The sequence below is a fragment of the Scyliorhinus torazame genome, chromosome 9, assembly GCF_047496885.1.
Source record: "Scyliorhinus torazame isolate Kashiwa2021f chromosome 9, sScyTor2.1, whole genome shotgun sequence".
In the NCBI taxonomy this organism is placed as follows: domain Eukaryota; kingdom Metazoa; phylum Chordata; class Chondrichthyes; order Carcharhiniformes; family Scyliorhinidae; genus Scyliorhinus; species Scyliorhinus torazame.
In genome coordinates, this window is record NC_092715.1 from 48612401 (window position 1) to 48627825 (window position 15425).

General features: G+C 50.1%; 1 protein-coding gene across 2 annotated transcripts in view; it reads left to right on the forward strand.

The window, feature by feature from the left end:
- Window positions 1–15425, forward strand: part of trappc11 (trafficking protein particle complex subunit 11) — a 110496-nt gene that overhangs the window by 14654 nt on the left and 80417 nt on the right. For both annotated transcript variants that reach the window (XM_072515848.1, XM_072515847.1), the window contains exons 4-6: window positions 2734–2804; window positions 6149–6263; window positions 13973–14072. In XM_072515848.1, the coding sequence (XP_072371949.1) occupies window positions 2734–2804; window positions 6149–6263; window positions 13973–14072 (286 nt within the window). The remainder of the gene's footprint in view (window positions 1–2733; window positions 2805–6148; window positions 6264–13972; window positions 14073–15425) is intronic.

Consider the following 15425-nt stretch of genomic DNA (forward strand, 5'->3'; position numbering starts at 1 on the left):
CCTAGTAGCAGTTCCTCCCTGTCAGCAAAGGAGCTACCATCCCCCTCCCCTCCCTCCTCCCCTAACAGCAACACTAAAAACCCAATTCCCCAAGTCAAGCTCCAGCTTAACACATGTCCACCCCCCACTGCGCTTCCGAGAGTCTGCTGACTCGATAGCTCCCCGCCCCTGGCACCAAGCAGCCTGTCTCCCTATTGTACTCTCCTCTTTCTCTCCCCCCCCCCCCCACATGAATAAACATTTTAAAAGCATCACATTCCCCAGTAAACAAACAACAGAAAAAAAAAGTGAAGCAACAATCACTTTAGCAAAACAGTCACCCAAAAAGCAGAACTAAATTCAAAGCCCACACCCCCCCTCTAACAAGGTCCATACAAGACAGATCAACCTTTAACCATCCACACATCCCATTATTTCACATAGAGCTACTTAAATTTTTACAATCCAGCACCACAAATCGCTGCCACAGTACTTCTCCAAGGCTTAAGTGTCTTTTAATTTGCCTCCAGCTTCATTTCTTTAATAAAGGTCCATACTTCGTCTGGCGTTTCAAAGTAGAAGTCCCGTTCCTCATGTGTGACCTACAGGTGGGCTAGGTGCAGCATCCCGAACTTCACCCCCTTAAAGAGGGTCGTTTTTGCCTGATTGAACCCAGCTCGCCTCTTGACCAAATCCGCTCCCAGGTCCTGATAAATGCGCAACTCACAGTTCTCCCACTTGCTGCTCTGTTCTTTCTTGGCCCACTGCAAAACGTGTTCCTTGTCCATGAAACGGTGAAAACGTACCACCATGGCCCTCGGCAGTTCATTCGCTCTGGGCTTCCTCGCGAGGGCTCTGTGCGCTCTGTCCAATTTCAGAGGCCGAGGAAATGCCACAGCCCCTATCAACTTCTCCAACATGTCCATCACATAAGCCCTCGCACCCGATCCCTCACTGCCTTCAGGGAGGCCAACAATTCTGAGATTCTGCCTCCTGGACCTATTCTCCAGGTCCTCCAGCTTCTCGTGCATTCTTTTCTGGCGGTCGTTCATCATCCCCATCTTGCTTTCCAGTATGGTTATATACTCCTCGTGCTCGGACAACATTTGTTCACTCTCCCGTGGGTTTCCTGATTCTGAACCACTTGATCAATCGAAGCCTTAATCGGGCCCAGCATGTCCTTCTTCAGCTTGGCGAAGCAATCCTCAAAAAACTTCACCAGCTGCTCCATCGACCACTGTGCCGTCTCCCCGTGGCCCTTGCTCTCCGCCATGCAGTCCCGTGTTACCAGCTCTGCTTGCGCTTCCCTTAAGGACTTTGTCGTCTCACACGGCCACTTCTGGTCCAATTCTCTATACACCGGAGGGGGATTTCTCCTCACTGTCTCACTCTTCACGGCTTTATCCCATAAAATCCAGGGAAAAAGAGGAAAAAGGTCCAAAAGTCCGTTACAGGCGGGAGCTATCAAATGTGCGACCTACCCCCTCCATGGCCGCCACCGGAAGTCCCGTGTTTACATATTTGTATTGTGTGTAATCAGTGTTTGTTCTTTATGTGCCATTTTTTAAAGTACCTTTTTTGAGTCAAATGGGGTATCTGACGCATGCAGAAACCAGGGGCGGGATTCTCCGACCCCCCCCGCCGTGTCGGAGAATCGCCGGGGGGGTGGGGGGGGGGGCGTGAATCCCGCAGCTGCCTTATTCTCCGGTGCCGGGGATTTGGCGGGGGGCGGGAATCGTGCTGTGTCGGTCGGCGGCCGCTAGCAGCCCCCCCCCCCCCCCCAGCGATTCTCCGGCCCGCAATGGGCCGAGTGGCCGCCCGTTTTCGGCCGGTCCCGCCGGCAGAAATTACACCAGGTATTTGCCGGCGGGACCTGGCTGCGCGGGCCGCCTCTGGGGTCCTCGGTGGGGGGAGGCACAAGGCGATCTGGCCCCGGGAGGTGCCCCCACTGTGGCCTGGCCTGCGATCGGGGGCCCACCGATCCGCGGGCGGGGCCTGTGCCGTGGGGGCACTCTATTCTGCGTCGGCCGCTGTGGTCCTCCACGATGACCGACGCGGAGATGAACCCCCCCCCCGCGCACGCGCTGGGATGACACCAGCACACGCTGGCGCACCTGGCATGCGCCAACTCATGCCGGCTGGCGGAGGCCCTTCGGCGCCGGTTGGCGTGCCGCCAAGCCCCTTCCCCACCGGCAGGCGCGGCGCAAACCACTCCGCCTACGGCCGAGCTCCTGAAGGTGGGGAGGATTCTGCACCTTTGGGGCGGCCCGATGCCGGAGTGGTTCATGCCACACCTTGGTGCCAGGACCCCCCGCCCCGCCGGGTAGGGGAGAATCCCGCCCCAGAGTTTAGCTTCCATACCAAAATGCTGACATGGTTAGAGCTTTGTTTGAAATTGTCAACTGTAAGGTGCATTCAAGTACAGAGTTAATTGTGAACAGCCAGGGCTTTAACAGAAAGGCTGCTGTGCACAGACACCCTAAATTTGCAGCTGCTTGTTCAGAAGATTAGCTTGCAAGATTATCTGGAGCCAAATGGGAATAGTCTCACTCGAGTGATTGCCTTGTCTGTTACCTGTTTAGATTCATTTCAGGCAGAAAACTAGCTGCTCAAATAATCAACAGTTCCCTGTCCACCGAGTGCAGGACCAAATCAGATTCGCTTTACCTTGTGTGCATAATTCTGAGGTTGCTTGATTGCTTTATTGTATATTTTTATTTCCATGTTGCTCTATGAATTGTTTTGTGGTTGCAGACAAAGTTTGCAAGGAAGAAACACAAAGGTTGCTGTTGTGCTGATACAGAAGAAAACTCCCTTACCGCCAGGTACTTTCATTGCAAGGTCTTTTGAAAAGGGGGAATGGGGTATGAAAAGGGGGGGGGGGGGGGGGAGACTGGGGAATGTATCAAAAAATGCTGGAAGCAATCAAGAAGTCAGTCGACATCCAAAGAAAAAACAGCGAAATTATTGTTAAGGGTGCAGACTATTCTTCAGAACTGTTCGAAAGAAGTGTGCGCATTCAATATGTTAACTTGTCTGTTTTCGCTGCAGATGCAGACTGACTTGTTGAACATTTCTAGTATTTCTGTTTTTCTATTCTTTTAAACTTTGTTTCCAAAAGTAGATTGTAAATAGTTAAAATTGCTTTGAAGTAAATATTTACTGAAGACTTATTCTATGGTTTCAATATTTTAAATGAAACTTTAATTATAAGAAGCTGAATCAGACAAGTTTATGACTTTGGATACATTGCTTTGAAGTAATTGCATTTTTTGTTCAGGATTTTGTTTTGAAATAAAAATGCTGAACTTCTCAGTGTTTTTTGTGTGATGTCTAACAAAACTAGTGCTTCTGTTTTATTGAAGGAAGTGCAACTTTTATCGCTACTTGCACAGTTGTGAAAATGGTCCACTTGAAATTATTTTGTTTGCTTTTTAAATCGATTCAACAACACTGAAGAGGAAGCCACCACTCCCCACAAACCCCAATTGTTTTGAAAGTATTTGGTTGTAACACATTTCAGAAATCTAAAGCGTAAAGCTTTAATCATGGAGCCTGACTATATCCTAGTTTTCATGGTGAGGAATTGCGGGAATGCAAATTCAGTGTACACTTATTTTTTGCTTTAAATTCCACCCTCCCAACAAAATCAGTTTTCACTTTTGGAAGTACTAGCTCTTGCTGTTACCATTCTTCATGAGCCTAAGCGATAGGTTATACAAAAATATTTTATCATGACTCGTGTTGCAGCCGGACCCCGTCCATCTCACCTGATTTCTGCATACACATGTTTCCCTGTGAAGGTCCTAAATAGTTAACTGGGGCCGGATTCTCCTACCCCCACCCCCCCCGCCCCCGGCCGGGTCGGGGAATCGCCGGGGGGGGGGGGGCGGCGTGAATCCCGCTCCCGCCTGCTGCCAAATTCTCCGGTGCTGGGGTTTTGGCGGGGGCGGGCCTGGTCCGCTCCCGCCTGTTGCCAAATTCTCCGCCGCCGGCTGGCGGCTGCTGGCAGCGCCCCCCCCCCCCCCCAGCGATTCTCCGGCCCGATCAGTGGGCGGGCCTGTGCCGTGGGGGCACTCGTTCCCTCTGCACCGGCTGCTGTCAACCTCTGCCATTGCCGGTGCGGAGAATCCCGCCCCTGAAGTGGGAGCTTAAGTTACTTCATGTAGTTACTTTATTTTGCCGTGCCATTTCTTAGTTGCTGGGATTTCTAGTACTAGTTGTTGCCCTAACTAATATTAGCATAAACCACTGATCAAAATTGACCGGTTTGAGGGAAGCTGCCTTTGACCACTAAATCATCAAACGATTAAACCATACATATATTGAGATGTCCATACTAGGTTAAAACAATGAGGCATCCAGGTTTCTTACCACTGCATTTTGTTGCCGGCCTTCCCCGTTTGCCTGTAGCACAAGGCAGTGTGTTTTGCCTTACTGTCACAACGGTCCAGAAGGTCTTCCCAGTCCAAGTCACCTGATCTGCATCGTTTATTTTGTTATATATTTTGTTCAGGAGAAGTTGGAAAGACTGTCCTCTGATCTCCCCACACTGTCTTGTGAAGGCAAAATGTTCTGTATGCATCTCTAATTCTCCGTCAAGCTTTGTGAACAGGCTTTTCTACTGATTGGAGAGTTATAGTTTGCTTTAGTATTCGGTGCATGAAGAGTTTATTTCCAGTTGACCCAGTGGTTGTTCCATTCTATTGGTGACTGGAGTCTAGACATGATCACTTTTATAACGGAACACAAAATGATGAAAAACACTCAGCAGGTTGGTCAGCATCTATAGCAAGAGAAACACATCAAACTGTCTCTGGGTTAAAGTTTCTGTTTCTGCAACTAAGTGGGAGAATTCTTCTATTTGAACTGGCTGTCCAGTGAGATGCTTTTTTTTTTATTCGTTCATGGGACGTGGGAGTCGCAGGCTGTGCCAGCATTTATTACCCATCCCTAATTGGGATTGAGGGGGCAGTTAAGAGTCAACCACATTGCTGTGAGTCTGGAGTCACATGTAGGCCAGAACAGGTAAGGACGACAGATTTACTTCCCTAAAATACATTAGTGAACCAGATGGACTTTTACGACTATCGACAACGGTTTCATGGTCAGTTCCAGATTTTTACTGGGTTCAAATTTCACCATCTGCAGTGGTGGGATTTGAACCTGGGTCCCCAGTGCATTACTCTGGGTCTCTGGTTTATTAGTCCAGTGACAATACCACAACGCCACCGCCTCCCCTTGGTGAGGTGAACTACAAAAATATAAATTATTAAAAGTGTGACCTGCCAAAACTCCAAGATTCAAACATATGTTATGCTTTTTTCATTCGGGCATGAGTATGTCATTGTTGAGATTGAAAGGAAAATAAACATTTAGTAGCATGCCAGCAGTTAGCAGGCCAGTTAAACTAAACAATAAGTCTCTAGGAAGTGCATAAGAAAAACCTGGGGTGACTGTAATGGCATACACACTGAAAATGCTTTGGGGTTTTTTTCTGTGGGATGTGAGCATTGCTGGCAAGGCCAGCATTTTTTGCTTGTCTCTTGAGTTGAGGGCGTGAGCCACCTCCTTGAATCACTGCAGCTCATGTGGTTTAGGTACACCCACAGTGCTGTTGGGGAAAGGAGTTCCAGGATTTTGGCCCGGCCAAGAAACAATGATATAGTTCTGAGTCAGGATGCTCTGTGACTTGAGGGCAATGTCTAGGTGGTGGTGTTCCCATGTGTCTGCTGTCTTTGACCGTCCATGTAGTGGAGGTTTGGAAGGTGCTGACGAAGGCGCCTTGGTGAGTTGCTGCAGTGCATCTGGGAGATGGTACATTCCTGTATGCTTCACCGAATGCCGGTGTCTATGTATTTACATTGCATACCTTGTGTTGCCCTATTATGTATTTTCTTTTCTTTTCATGTACTAAATGATCTGTTTGAGCTGCTCGTAGAAAAATACTTTTCACTGTACCTCTGTACACATGACAATAAACAAATCCAATCCAATTGCTGCCACTGTGCGGTGGTGGGGAAGTGAATGCTTAAGATGGTGGATGGTGGACTGCTTCGTCCTGGACAGTGTCAGCCTTCTTGAGTGTTGTTGGAGCTGTTATAAAAGGTTTGTCACCTCATCGCCACCTCATTTAGATTAAATGTTTTTTCCATTTAATGCTTCTCAGGTGAGGACTTAATTGCTTCAGAGAGAGCAGCAGCACTGTGCAATGCCTGTGACTTGTCAGGAAAGTCTTTGTTTGTGCTCCCACACACTGATCATCTCGTAGGGTACATTATCAGGTAGGTGCTTCACATTTTTGGCTAGTTCCGCTCTTGCCATAATCTAAATTTTAATATGTTTTTAGAAAGCTTTTCTTGTAATCTTGTTTTGTACGCTAGTTTAAAATAATTGTCCGCCTATAAAGTTTTATTTGTTCAAATTGCTGCTAGGGCCAAGTCTGATTCAAATGTTCCATTTGGGATAAACAGTCCTTCTGTTTTAACAATACTGTATCCAACATGTGAAGAGCAGCTCGGCTATACGAATATACAGAGGCTACTAGGCAACTCGCTACTGAATGTTGATGGAACAAAAAAAAAAAGCAGAAGTCATGTTCTGAACTGAATGAAGATTATTGTGTATTTTGGGTAGTTCTGTGCTTTTAACCTGGTTGGAGCCCCTCTCACAATGCTGGACTGCTGCTCGGTGCTGCTTTAATTTGTTTGGAGTTCCTCCTTGTTTGGAATGTTGATACAGCTGTTTGATTTAAAAAAAAGTTAATAGCATTCTTGGTTTCATCTATGTTTTATCTAGAGGTATTGAATATAAAAATGAAGGCTTTCGGGTGTGGCTATGCAGAGCTATGTCGTATGTTCGGTAGCTCCCGCTTGGAACGGACTTTTGGGCTCTTTACAGGGCCCCCAGCGGCATTTGGTTGACATTTCCCGGTGTGGGAAGAAGACTGTAACATTCCCCCAACAGTGTCCCCCAGGAATGGTATGTCTCTTGGTTACCAGACCCGGCAGAAACAGTAAAAAAATTTGGCTTTGGCTGCAGGAATAGACAAAAGCCTCTTTCAGCATGCAGGCGGGGGAAGGGCAAGATTAAAGGCTTCAAGCTGACTTGAGGTCCTTTATTAAAGGTGAATTCTAGCAGCAGAGGGAACAACTGTGAAAAGATCTCACCAAGGCCATTGAAGAAGCGGGGACAAGGCTTCCGGTGGCGGCCATGGAGGAGTAGGTCGTGCATTCGGCAGCTCCCGTCTGGAACGGACTCTCAGACCTTTTTCAGGAGTTTCCACAGACCTTTTGGGGCAGATTGGTGAAGCGAACACTGCCAAAAGGATTCCCTCTCGAGACTTCCGGTTGCGGCTATGCGGAGCTAAGTCGCACATTCGGCGGCTCCCGCAAAAACTGACTTTTTGGCTCTTTTCAGGGCCCCCAAGGGCACTTCTTTGATGTTTCCCGGTGTGGGAAGGAATTAATAACAGCTCCCTGTCAGTATATGGCTTTAACTAGGAGCGGGGCGACAAAAAAGGTGGTGGTGGACCCGAAGAAGGGAGGGAAGGGCAAAATGGCGGCGGGCAGAGACAAGGCAGCGTGGAGGCAGTGGGCGGAGGAGCAACAGGAGGGTATCCAGCGCTGCCTATGAGAGCGTAAAACTGACCTGCTAGAGCCGATGAAGGCTTCTATTGATAAGCTGCTGGAGACACAGGCGGCCCAGGGGGTGGCGATCCGAGAGGCTCGACAAAAGATCTCTGACAATGAGGACGAGATCTAGGCCTGGAGGTAAAGATGGAGGCACACGAGGCGCTCCACAAGAAATGGCAGGAGCGGTTCGAGGAGATGGAGAATCGGTCGAGGCGGAAGAATCTGCGGATTCTGGGCCTCCCGGAGGGGCTGGCAGGGCCGGACGTGGGGGCCTATGTGGTCACCATGTTGAACTCGCTGATGGGAGCGGGGTCCTTCCAGGGGCCCCTGGAGCTGGAAGGGACCCATAGAGTGTTGGTGAGGAGGCCCAAGGCTAACGAGCCTTCGCGGGCGGTGCTGTTGCGGTTCCATCGGTTCGTCGATCGGGAGTGTGTGCTCAGGTGGGCCAAGAAGGAGAGGAGCAGCAGGGGTTCGGATATACCAGGACTGGAGTGCGGAGGTGGCGAAGAGGAGGGCTGGGTACAATCGAGCGAAGGCGGTGCTGCTCAGGAAGGGGGTGAAGTTTGGTATGTTGCAGCCGGCGCGACTGTGGGTTACCTACAAGGACCGGCACCATTATTTTGAGTGCGGAGGAGGCGCGGGCCTTTGTTCAGGCCGAGAAGCTGGACAGACTGAGGGTCGGGATGGGCAATTAGGGACTGTGGTGGATATGTTATGCCTATTTTTGTTCGGAGGGGGGGGGGGGCCTTTGCATTGTTTTGGGTTTCTTTTTCTCTGTGTTTTTCTCTTTTGGGTTGGCGAGGGTGGATGGGGCGGGTTGGGCACTGTTTTGGTTGGTGGCGGGGCCTGGTAGGTGGAGAGCGCGGGCTTTCTATTCCCACGCTGAAGACTTTGGGGGGGGGCGGGGAAGCGAAGATTGTTTCCCGCGCTTAGAACGGAGGGGGGGAGGTTGAAAGCCTGTGGATGGGGAGCGGGAGAGGAGGGTGTGCCACACAATGGGAGGAGTCGAAGGGGAGGCGGGAGTGGCCGGGGTCAGCAGGAGTCAGCTGACTTGCGGAAGTGCAATGGAGGCAGTAAACCAGCTAGGATGGGTCTTAGCCGGGCGGGGGGGGGGGGGGGGGGGGGGGTGGTCGAGACGCGGGTATGCCGCTGGGGAACGGGCCAGGTGTGGGGTGCGGGCGGGTGGCTGGCCGAGAAGGGGTCAGGGCTAGTCGGGGGGGGAGGGGGGCGGGTAGCCCCCTAATCCGGCTGATAACCTGGAAAGTATGGGGACTGAATGGGCCGGTTAAGCGGGCTCGCGTGTTCGCGCACCTGAAGGGGCTCAAGGCGGATGTGGTTATGCTCTAGGAGACACACCTGAAGGTGGCAGACCAGGTAAGACCTGAGGAAAGGGTGGGTAGGTCAGGTGTTTCACTCTGGGCTGGATGCCAAAAATCGAGGGGTGGCGATCTTGGTGGGAAAGAAGGTGTCATTCGAGGCGACGAGCATTGTGGCAGATAACGGCGGTGGGTACATAATGGCAAGTGGTAAGTTGCAGGGAGAGAGGGCAGTACTGGTCAATGTGTATGCTCCGAACTGGGACGATGCGGGTTTTATGCGGCGTATGTTGGGTCGGATCCCAGAGTTGGAAGTGGGGGGCCTGATAACGGGGGGAGACTTTAACACGGTGTTGGATCTGGCACTGGATCGCTCCAGGTCTAGGACAGGTAGGAAGCCAGCGGCGGCTAGAGTGTTGATGGGATTTATGGACCAAATGGGAGGGGTGGACGCTTGGAGATTTGCAAGGCCGGGGGCTTGGGAATTTTCATTCTTCTCACATGTCCATAAGGCTTATTCGCGAATCGACTTTTTCATTTTGAGTAGGGCGCTGATAGCGAGAGTAGAGGATACCGAGTATTCGGCAATAGCCATTTCGGACCACGCCCCGCATTGGGTGAACCTGGAGATGGGGGAGGAGAGGGACCAGCGCCCGCTGTGGCGCTTGGAGGTGGGGCTGTTGGCGCACGACGAGGTGAGCGAGCGGGTCCGAGAAAGTATAGAGAGGTACTTGGAGACCAACGACAACGGACGGGGAGGTCCGAGTGGGGATGGTATGGGAGGCACTGAAGGCGGTGGTGAGGGGAGAGCTGATCTCCATTAGGGCCCACAAGGTGCGGAGGGAGAGGCTGGTGGGGGAGATGATGAGGGTAGACAGGAGGCATGCGGAAGAGCCTGAGGAAGGATTGTTGAGGAAGAGGCGCAGCCTCCAGGCCGAATTCGACCTGGTGACCACCAGGAATGCGGAGGCCCAGGGGGCGGTCTACGAATATGGGGAAAAGGCAAGCCGGATGCTGGCGCATCAGCTTCAGAAGCGGGACGCAGCTAGGGAGATCAGGGGAGTTAAGGACAGGGGAGGGAGTGTGGTGCGGAGTGGGGTTGGCATCAATGGGGTCTTCAGGGACTTCTACGAGGAATTGTACCGATCCGAGCCCCCACGGGAGGAGGGAGGGATGGGCCGTTTCCTGGACCAATTGAGGTTTCCAAAGGTGGAAGAGGGACCGGTGGTGGGACTGGAGGCCCCAATTGGGCTGGAGGAGCTGATCAAAGGGATAGGAAGCATGCAGGCGGGGAAGGCACCGGGGCCGGACGGTTTCCCGGTCGTGTTCTCTAAAAAATATATGGACCAGTTGGGCCCGCTGTTAGTTAGGACCTTTAATGAGGCAAGGGAGGGGGGGGGGCTTTACCCCCGACGATGTCCCGGGCACTGATCTCCTTGATCCTGAAGCGGGACAAGGATCCCCTGCAATGTGGGTCTTACAGACTGATTTCCTTGCTAAATGTAGATGCCAAGGTGCTGGCGAAGGTCTTAGCCATGAGGATTGAGGATTGTGTGCCGCAGGTCATCCATGAAGACCAGACGGGGTTTGTGAAGGGGAGACAGTTGAACGCGAATGTGCGGAGGCTTTTGAACGTTATCATGATGCTGGCGAGGGAGGGGGAGGCGGAGATAGTGGTGGCAACGGACGCTGAGAAAGCCTTCGATAGGGTAGAGTGGGGGTACCTGTGGGAGGTGCTGAAGAGGTTCGGGTTTGGGGAGGGGTTTGTCTGGTGGGTTAGGCTGTTGTATGAGGTCCCGATGGCGAGTGTGGCCACAAATAGGAGGAGGTCCGAGTACTTTTGGTTGCACCGAGGGACGAGACAGGGGTGTCCCTGTCCCCCTTGCTCTTCGCACTGGCGATTGGCACTGAGAGAGTCGAGGAACTGGAGGGGGTTGGTGTGGGGTGGGGAGGAGCATAGGGTGTTGCTTTATGCGGACGACCAGCTGCTGTATGGCGGACCCGGTGAGAGGAATGCCAGAGGTAATGAGGATCCTTAGGGAATTCGGGGACTTTTCGGGGTACAAGCTCAATATGGGGAAGAGCGAGCTGATGGTAGTTCAGCTAGGGGACCAGGAGAGGGGGATTGGCGAGCTCCCACTAAAAAGGGCGGAGAGGAGCTTCAGATATTTGGGGGTCCAGGAGCTGGGGGACCCTGCATAGGCTTAACTTTACAAGGCTGGTGGAGCAATCGGAGGAGGATTTGAAGAGGTGGGACTCGTTACCACTGTCCTTGGCGGGTAGGGTGCAGTCAATCAAAATGACGGTGCTCCCAAGGTTTTTGTTCCTGTACCAGTGCCACCCGTCTTTATCCCGAAGGCTTTTTTCAGGCGGGTTAACAGGAGTATAATGGGGTTTGTGTGGGTGCGAGGGATTCCGAGGGTGAGAAGGGTGTTCCTGGAGCGGATTAGTGATAGGGGGGGCTGGCGCTGCCCAACCTCTGTGGGTACTACTGGGCCACCAATGCGACGATGGTGCGCAAGTGGATGATGGAGGGGGAGGGGGCTGCATGGAAGAGGCTGGAGACGGCGTCTTGTGTGGATCCGAGTCTGGGAGCGCTGGCAACGGCGCTGCTGCCGCTTCCTCCAAGGAGGTATACCCGAGCCCGGTGGTGCTGGCTGCCCTCAAAATTTGGGGGCAGTGGAGACGGCATTGGGGAGGAAGTTGGGGCCTCGGCGTGGACCCCATTACGGGGGAACCACCGGTTCACCCCAGGAAGAACCGGTGGAGGGTTTTCGGGGTGGCACAGGGCAGGGATACAAAAGTTGGGGGACCTGTTTGTGGCTGGGAGTTCGCGAGCTTGGGTGAGCTGGAGGAGAAGTACGGGCTCCCCCCCCCCGGGGAACACCTTCAGGTACATACAGGTAAGGGCGTTTGCCAGACGGCTGGTGGTGGAATTCCCGCGGCTACTGCCACACACCATACAGGACAGGGTGCTCTCGAGGGAGTGGGTGGAGTGGGGAAGATCTCGGAAACGTACCAGGTGACGCAGGAGGAGGAGGAGGCCTCGGTGGTGGAGTTGAAAGGTAAGTGGGAGGAGGAGTTGGGAGAGGTGATCGAAGAGGGGACGTGGGCAGATGCCCCAGGGAGGGTGAACTCTTCCTCTTCGTGCGCGAGGCTCAGCCTCATGCAGTTTAAGGTGCTGCACAGGGCACACATGACCGGGACAAGGATGAGCCGGTTCTTTGGGGGTGAGGACGGGTGTGTTAGGTGCTCAGGGAGCCCAGCAAATCACACCCATATGTTCTGGGCATGCCCAGCACTGGTGGAATTTTGGAAGGGCGAAGTGAGGACGGTGTCGAGGGTGGTAGGATCCAGGGTCAAACTGGGATGGGGGCTCGCAATATTTGGGGTGGCAGAGGAGCCAGGAGTGCAGGAGGTGAAAGAGGCCGGAATTCTGGCCTTTGCGTCCCTGGTAGCCGGGCGAAGGATTCTCCTTCAGTGGAAAGATGCGAGTTCCCCAAGCGTGGAATCCTGGATCAGCGATATGGCAGGGTTCATTAAATTGGAGAGGGTGAAATTTGCCTTGAGAGGGTTGGTACAAGGGTTCTTTAGGCGGTGGCAACCGTTCTTGGACTTTCTGGCAGAACGATAGACATTGGTCAATGGCAGCAGCAGCTCGGGGGGGGGGGGGGGGGGGGGGGATGTTTACTTTATTTTTGCTTATGTTATTTACACTGGAGGGTCTGAGGGGGTGTATACACCTGTTGTGTTGATGTTAATTTATTATTTATGTACAGGGCGGGAGGGGTTTGGGGGTTGCTTTTTTAGATTGTGTTTTGTACTTAACCTCTTTTTTCCTTCTCATTTTGTTATTGATATTTTATGAAAACCTTTAATAAATATTTTTTTTTTTAAAAAAAGAATATAAAAAATGAATATAAAAAGGTAATAATAAACCTATATAAAGAGTTAGGATGTTGTATGCAGTATTGGGACTTGCAACATCGGAAGGATATGGTGGTGTTTTTTAGGGAGGTTACCGTAAAGGTTAATTATGATGCTGCCTACTGTGGGAAATGCCAATGTGAATAAAACTTGAATTTTTAATCAGAAGAACACATTAGCAGCTGATTTGTTAGTGTTTGTAAATAAGAAAGGATAGAGCAGAGCAGTAGTAGTTGAAGGACAATTGGCATAAGAGGAGACTAGGACAGAGAGAAGATTTGGTGGATTGACCATAGGTACAGGGATAGGGTGGGGGATTGAACCTAGATGGAATACTCTTTCGGAGGGTCGGTGCAGATTCGATGGGCCGAATGGCCCCCTTCTGCACTGTAGGGATTCGATCAAGATGCTTCTTTAACAGTCTCTTGAGGTTGGAATAGATTTTCATGGTTCGTGCTTGAGGCATAACAATATTAACATTCAACCTTCGATTGAATCAATGGGTGGAGGAAAAGAGGGATGAAGGGATATGGTAACAAGGTAAGTAAATGTGATGAGGATTATTTGTTGACATGAATGGTAAATGCTGAACATCTGTTTCTATGTTGTAGCCTCTATGTATTTTTATATGTAGAACAGGTTTAAGGAGAATGCCAATACAGTTCAAGCGGCTAAGGGTATCCTATCAATGTGACTTTGTCATTATCACATGTCCTGAGATCAAATAGCAAATTAATTCCGTTCATATTCTCATAGGTTGTTTAATTTAGAATACCAAAATTTTGGAATTATGCTTTTTTAATGGAAAGTTTAACAGACTTGACTCTTTTTTTATTTAAACAGCTTGTTTGGTATTTCTAAACCTGTGTTAACTCTGTTATAGCCTTAGACTGTACCCTAGACAAACTAAGACCAGAGGGAACTAGAGTTGAAAAAAATTAAAATCTCTAGCCTGTTCATTTGTGTCACAATTGTATATACTGCTTCATTGCTGAGGGGCTTCCCTTGCTGCGATGTTGATTAATTATAACAAGTATTTAATTTTTATTTCAATTAGAGTTCAGGTAGCATTTTTTCCATATTAAAAATGTACATTTTTGTTGTGTCACCTTGTAGGTTAGAGAATGCTTTTTATGAGCATGCTCAGACATATTATTACACCGAGATCCGAAGAGTTAAATCACACAAAGAATTCTTGAACAAAACAACTCATCAGGTAAATACGGTTGAGGGCATTGCGCAAGGAGGGACGGGGGAGTGGGGGGCAGGCATGATGGGCCGAATGGCTGCCTTCTTCACTAACCATTCTGTGGGTGGCGTGTCCTGTTATCTAGCACCCTCCAGTTTAGGCTGGAGACTGTTGTTAATGCAGAGAACTAGATGCCTGATAGTGTTTTATAAAGCTATAGTTTTGATCCCATCCACAGCTCGGCATCAACAACTTGACTTTGGACTATGGAGAATTTTCGCAGAATGATTGTAGTTACTACTTAAGAAAAAACCATTTGGTGAACCTTACTGCAGTCTGCACCAATCTCATCCCCAGCTTTTTTAAATTCCTCCTGTTCAAGTGCTTATCTCATTTCCTTTCAAATGATCTGGTCTCTGTCTTGATCACCATTTGTGATGAAATATCCTGTGGCCTAATGGCCCTCAGTGGCATAATCTTTCTTCTCTGTAGCCCTTGGTTCTTGCAGTTTATATCCTTGGTCTCTGTCACCACCATCCCCATTTGGCCACCAGTGGTTGGAATCTTTCACTAATTTCCTGCATCAAAGTTCCCAGGTTTCACTTGCTCCTTTACCGCATGCTTCTCTCTCGAAGTTGTTTCCATTCACCAATGTTGCTGTCCACATGTCTCTGCTGGAAATGCTGGGCCCCACACATACACATCCCAGTCTCCCTCCCCCTTCTCACCTGTCCAGGCCCCCTTGTGACCTAACTTTTCTTTCACCCCCACCTCCCAAAACCCACTCATTCCTCTGGCTCCCAAAGAGCTGTCAGTCTTTCCCTACTCCCTCTAAACAGCCAGGGTTGTTTTCAGTCACCATTAAGTTTGAGTTGGCTCTCTGCTGTCACCTGACGTTACCATTTCTATGGCAGCAGCATGCGATCCATTCACATATGCTGAGAGGCAAATTGGTAGGGGTGGCAACCATAATTATGTTTGGAAGAGTAGTCCAGTGTTGTTTTGCTTTGTTAATTGCATTACATAATTAGATTTTTGGAAATCTTCAACAATTGACTATTGTTTAAAAAAGGGTTCAGTTACTGCTTGGGGATCTTCCATGTCAAAGGTGGTGTTCAATGGGCATCCTGGGGTCTGGAGCTCAGAGGCCAAGCATGTCTTTAAGACTAGTGATGTAAACGTTTGCTACTTGAATTCCGATAATTGTAATTTAAGTAAAAAGAGGCAAGTTAATGGATTGCAAACATCTTCAGATCCAGTGCTTTACTTTGGAAAAATATTATTTTACATCTGTAATGAAATGGGGCATTGTGGGGAACAATAATAAATTATTTATTTGGGTTTATTGTTTTGGTAATACATGTTCATTTGCAAGCTACA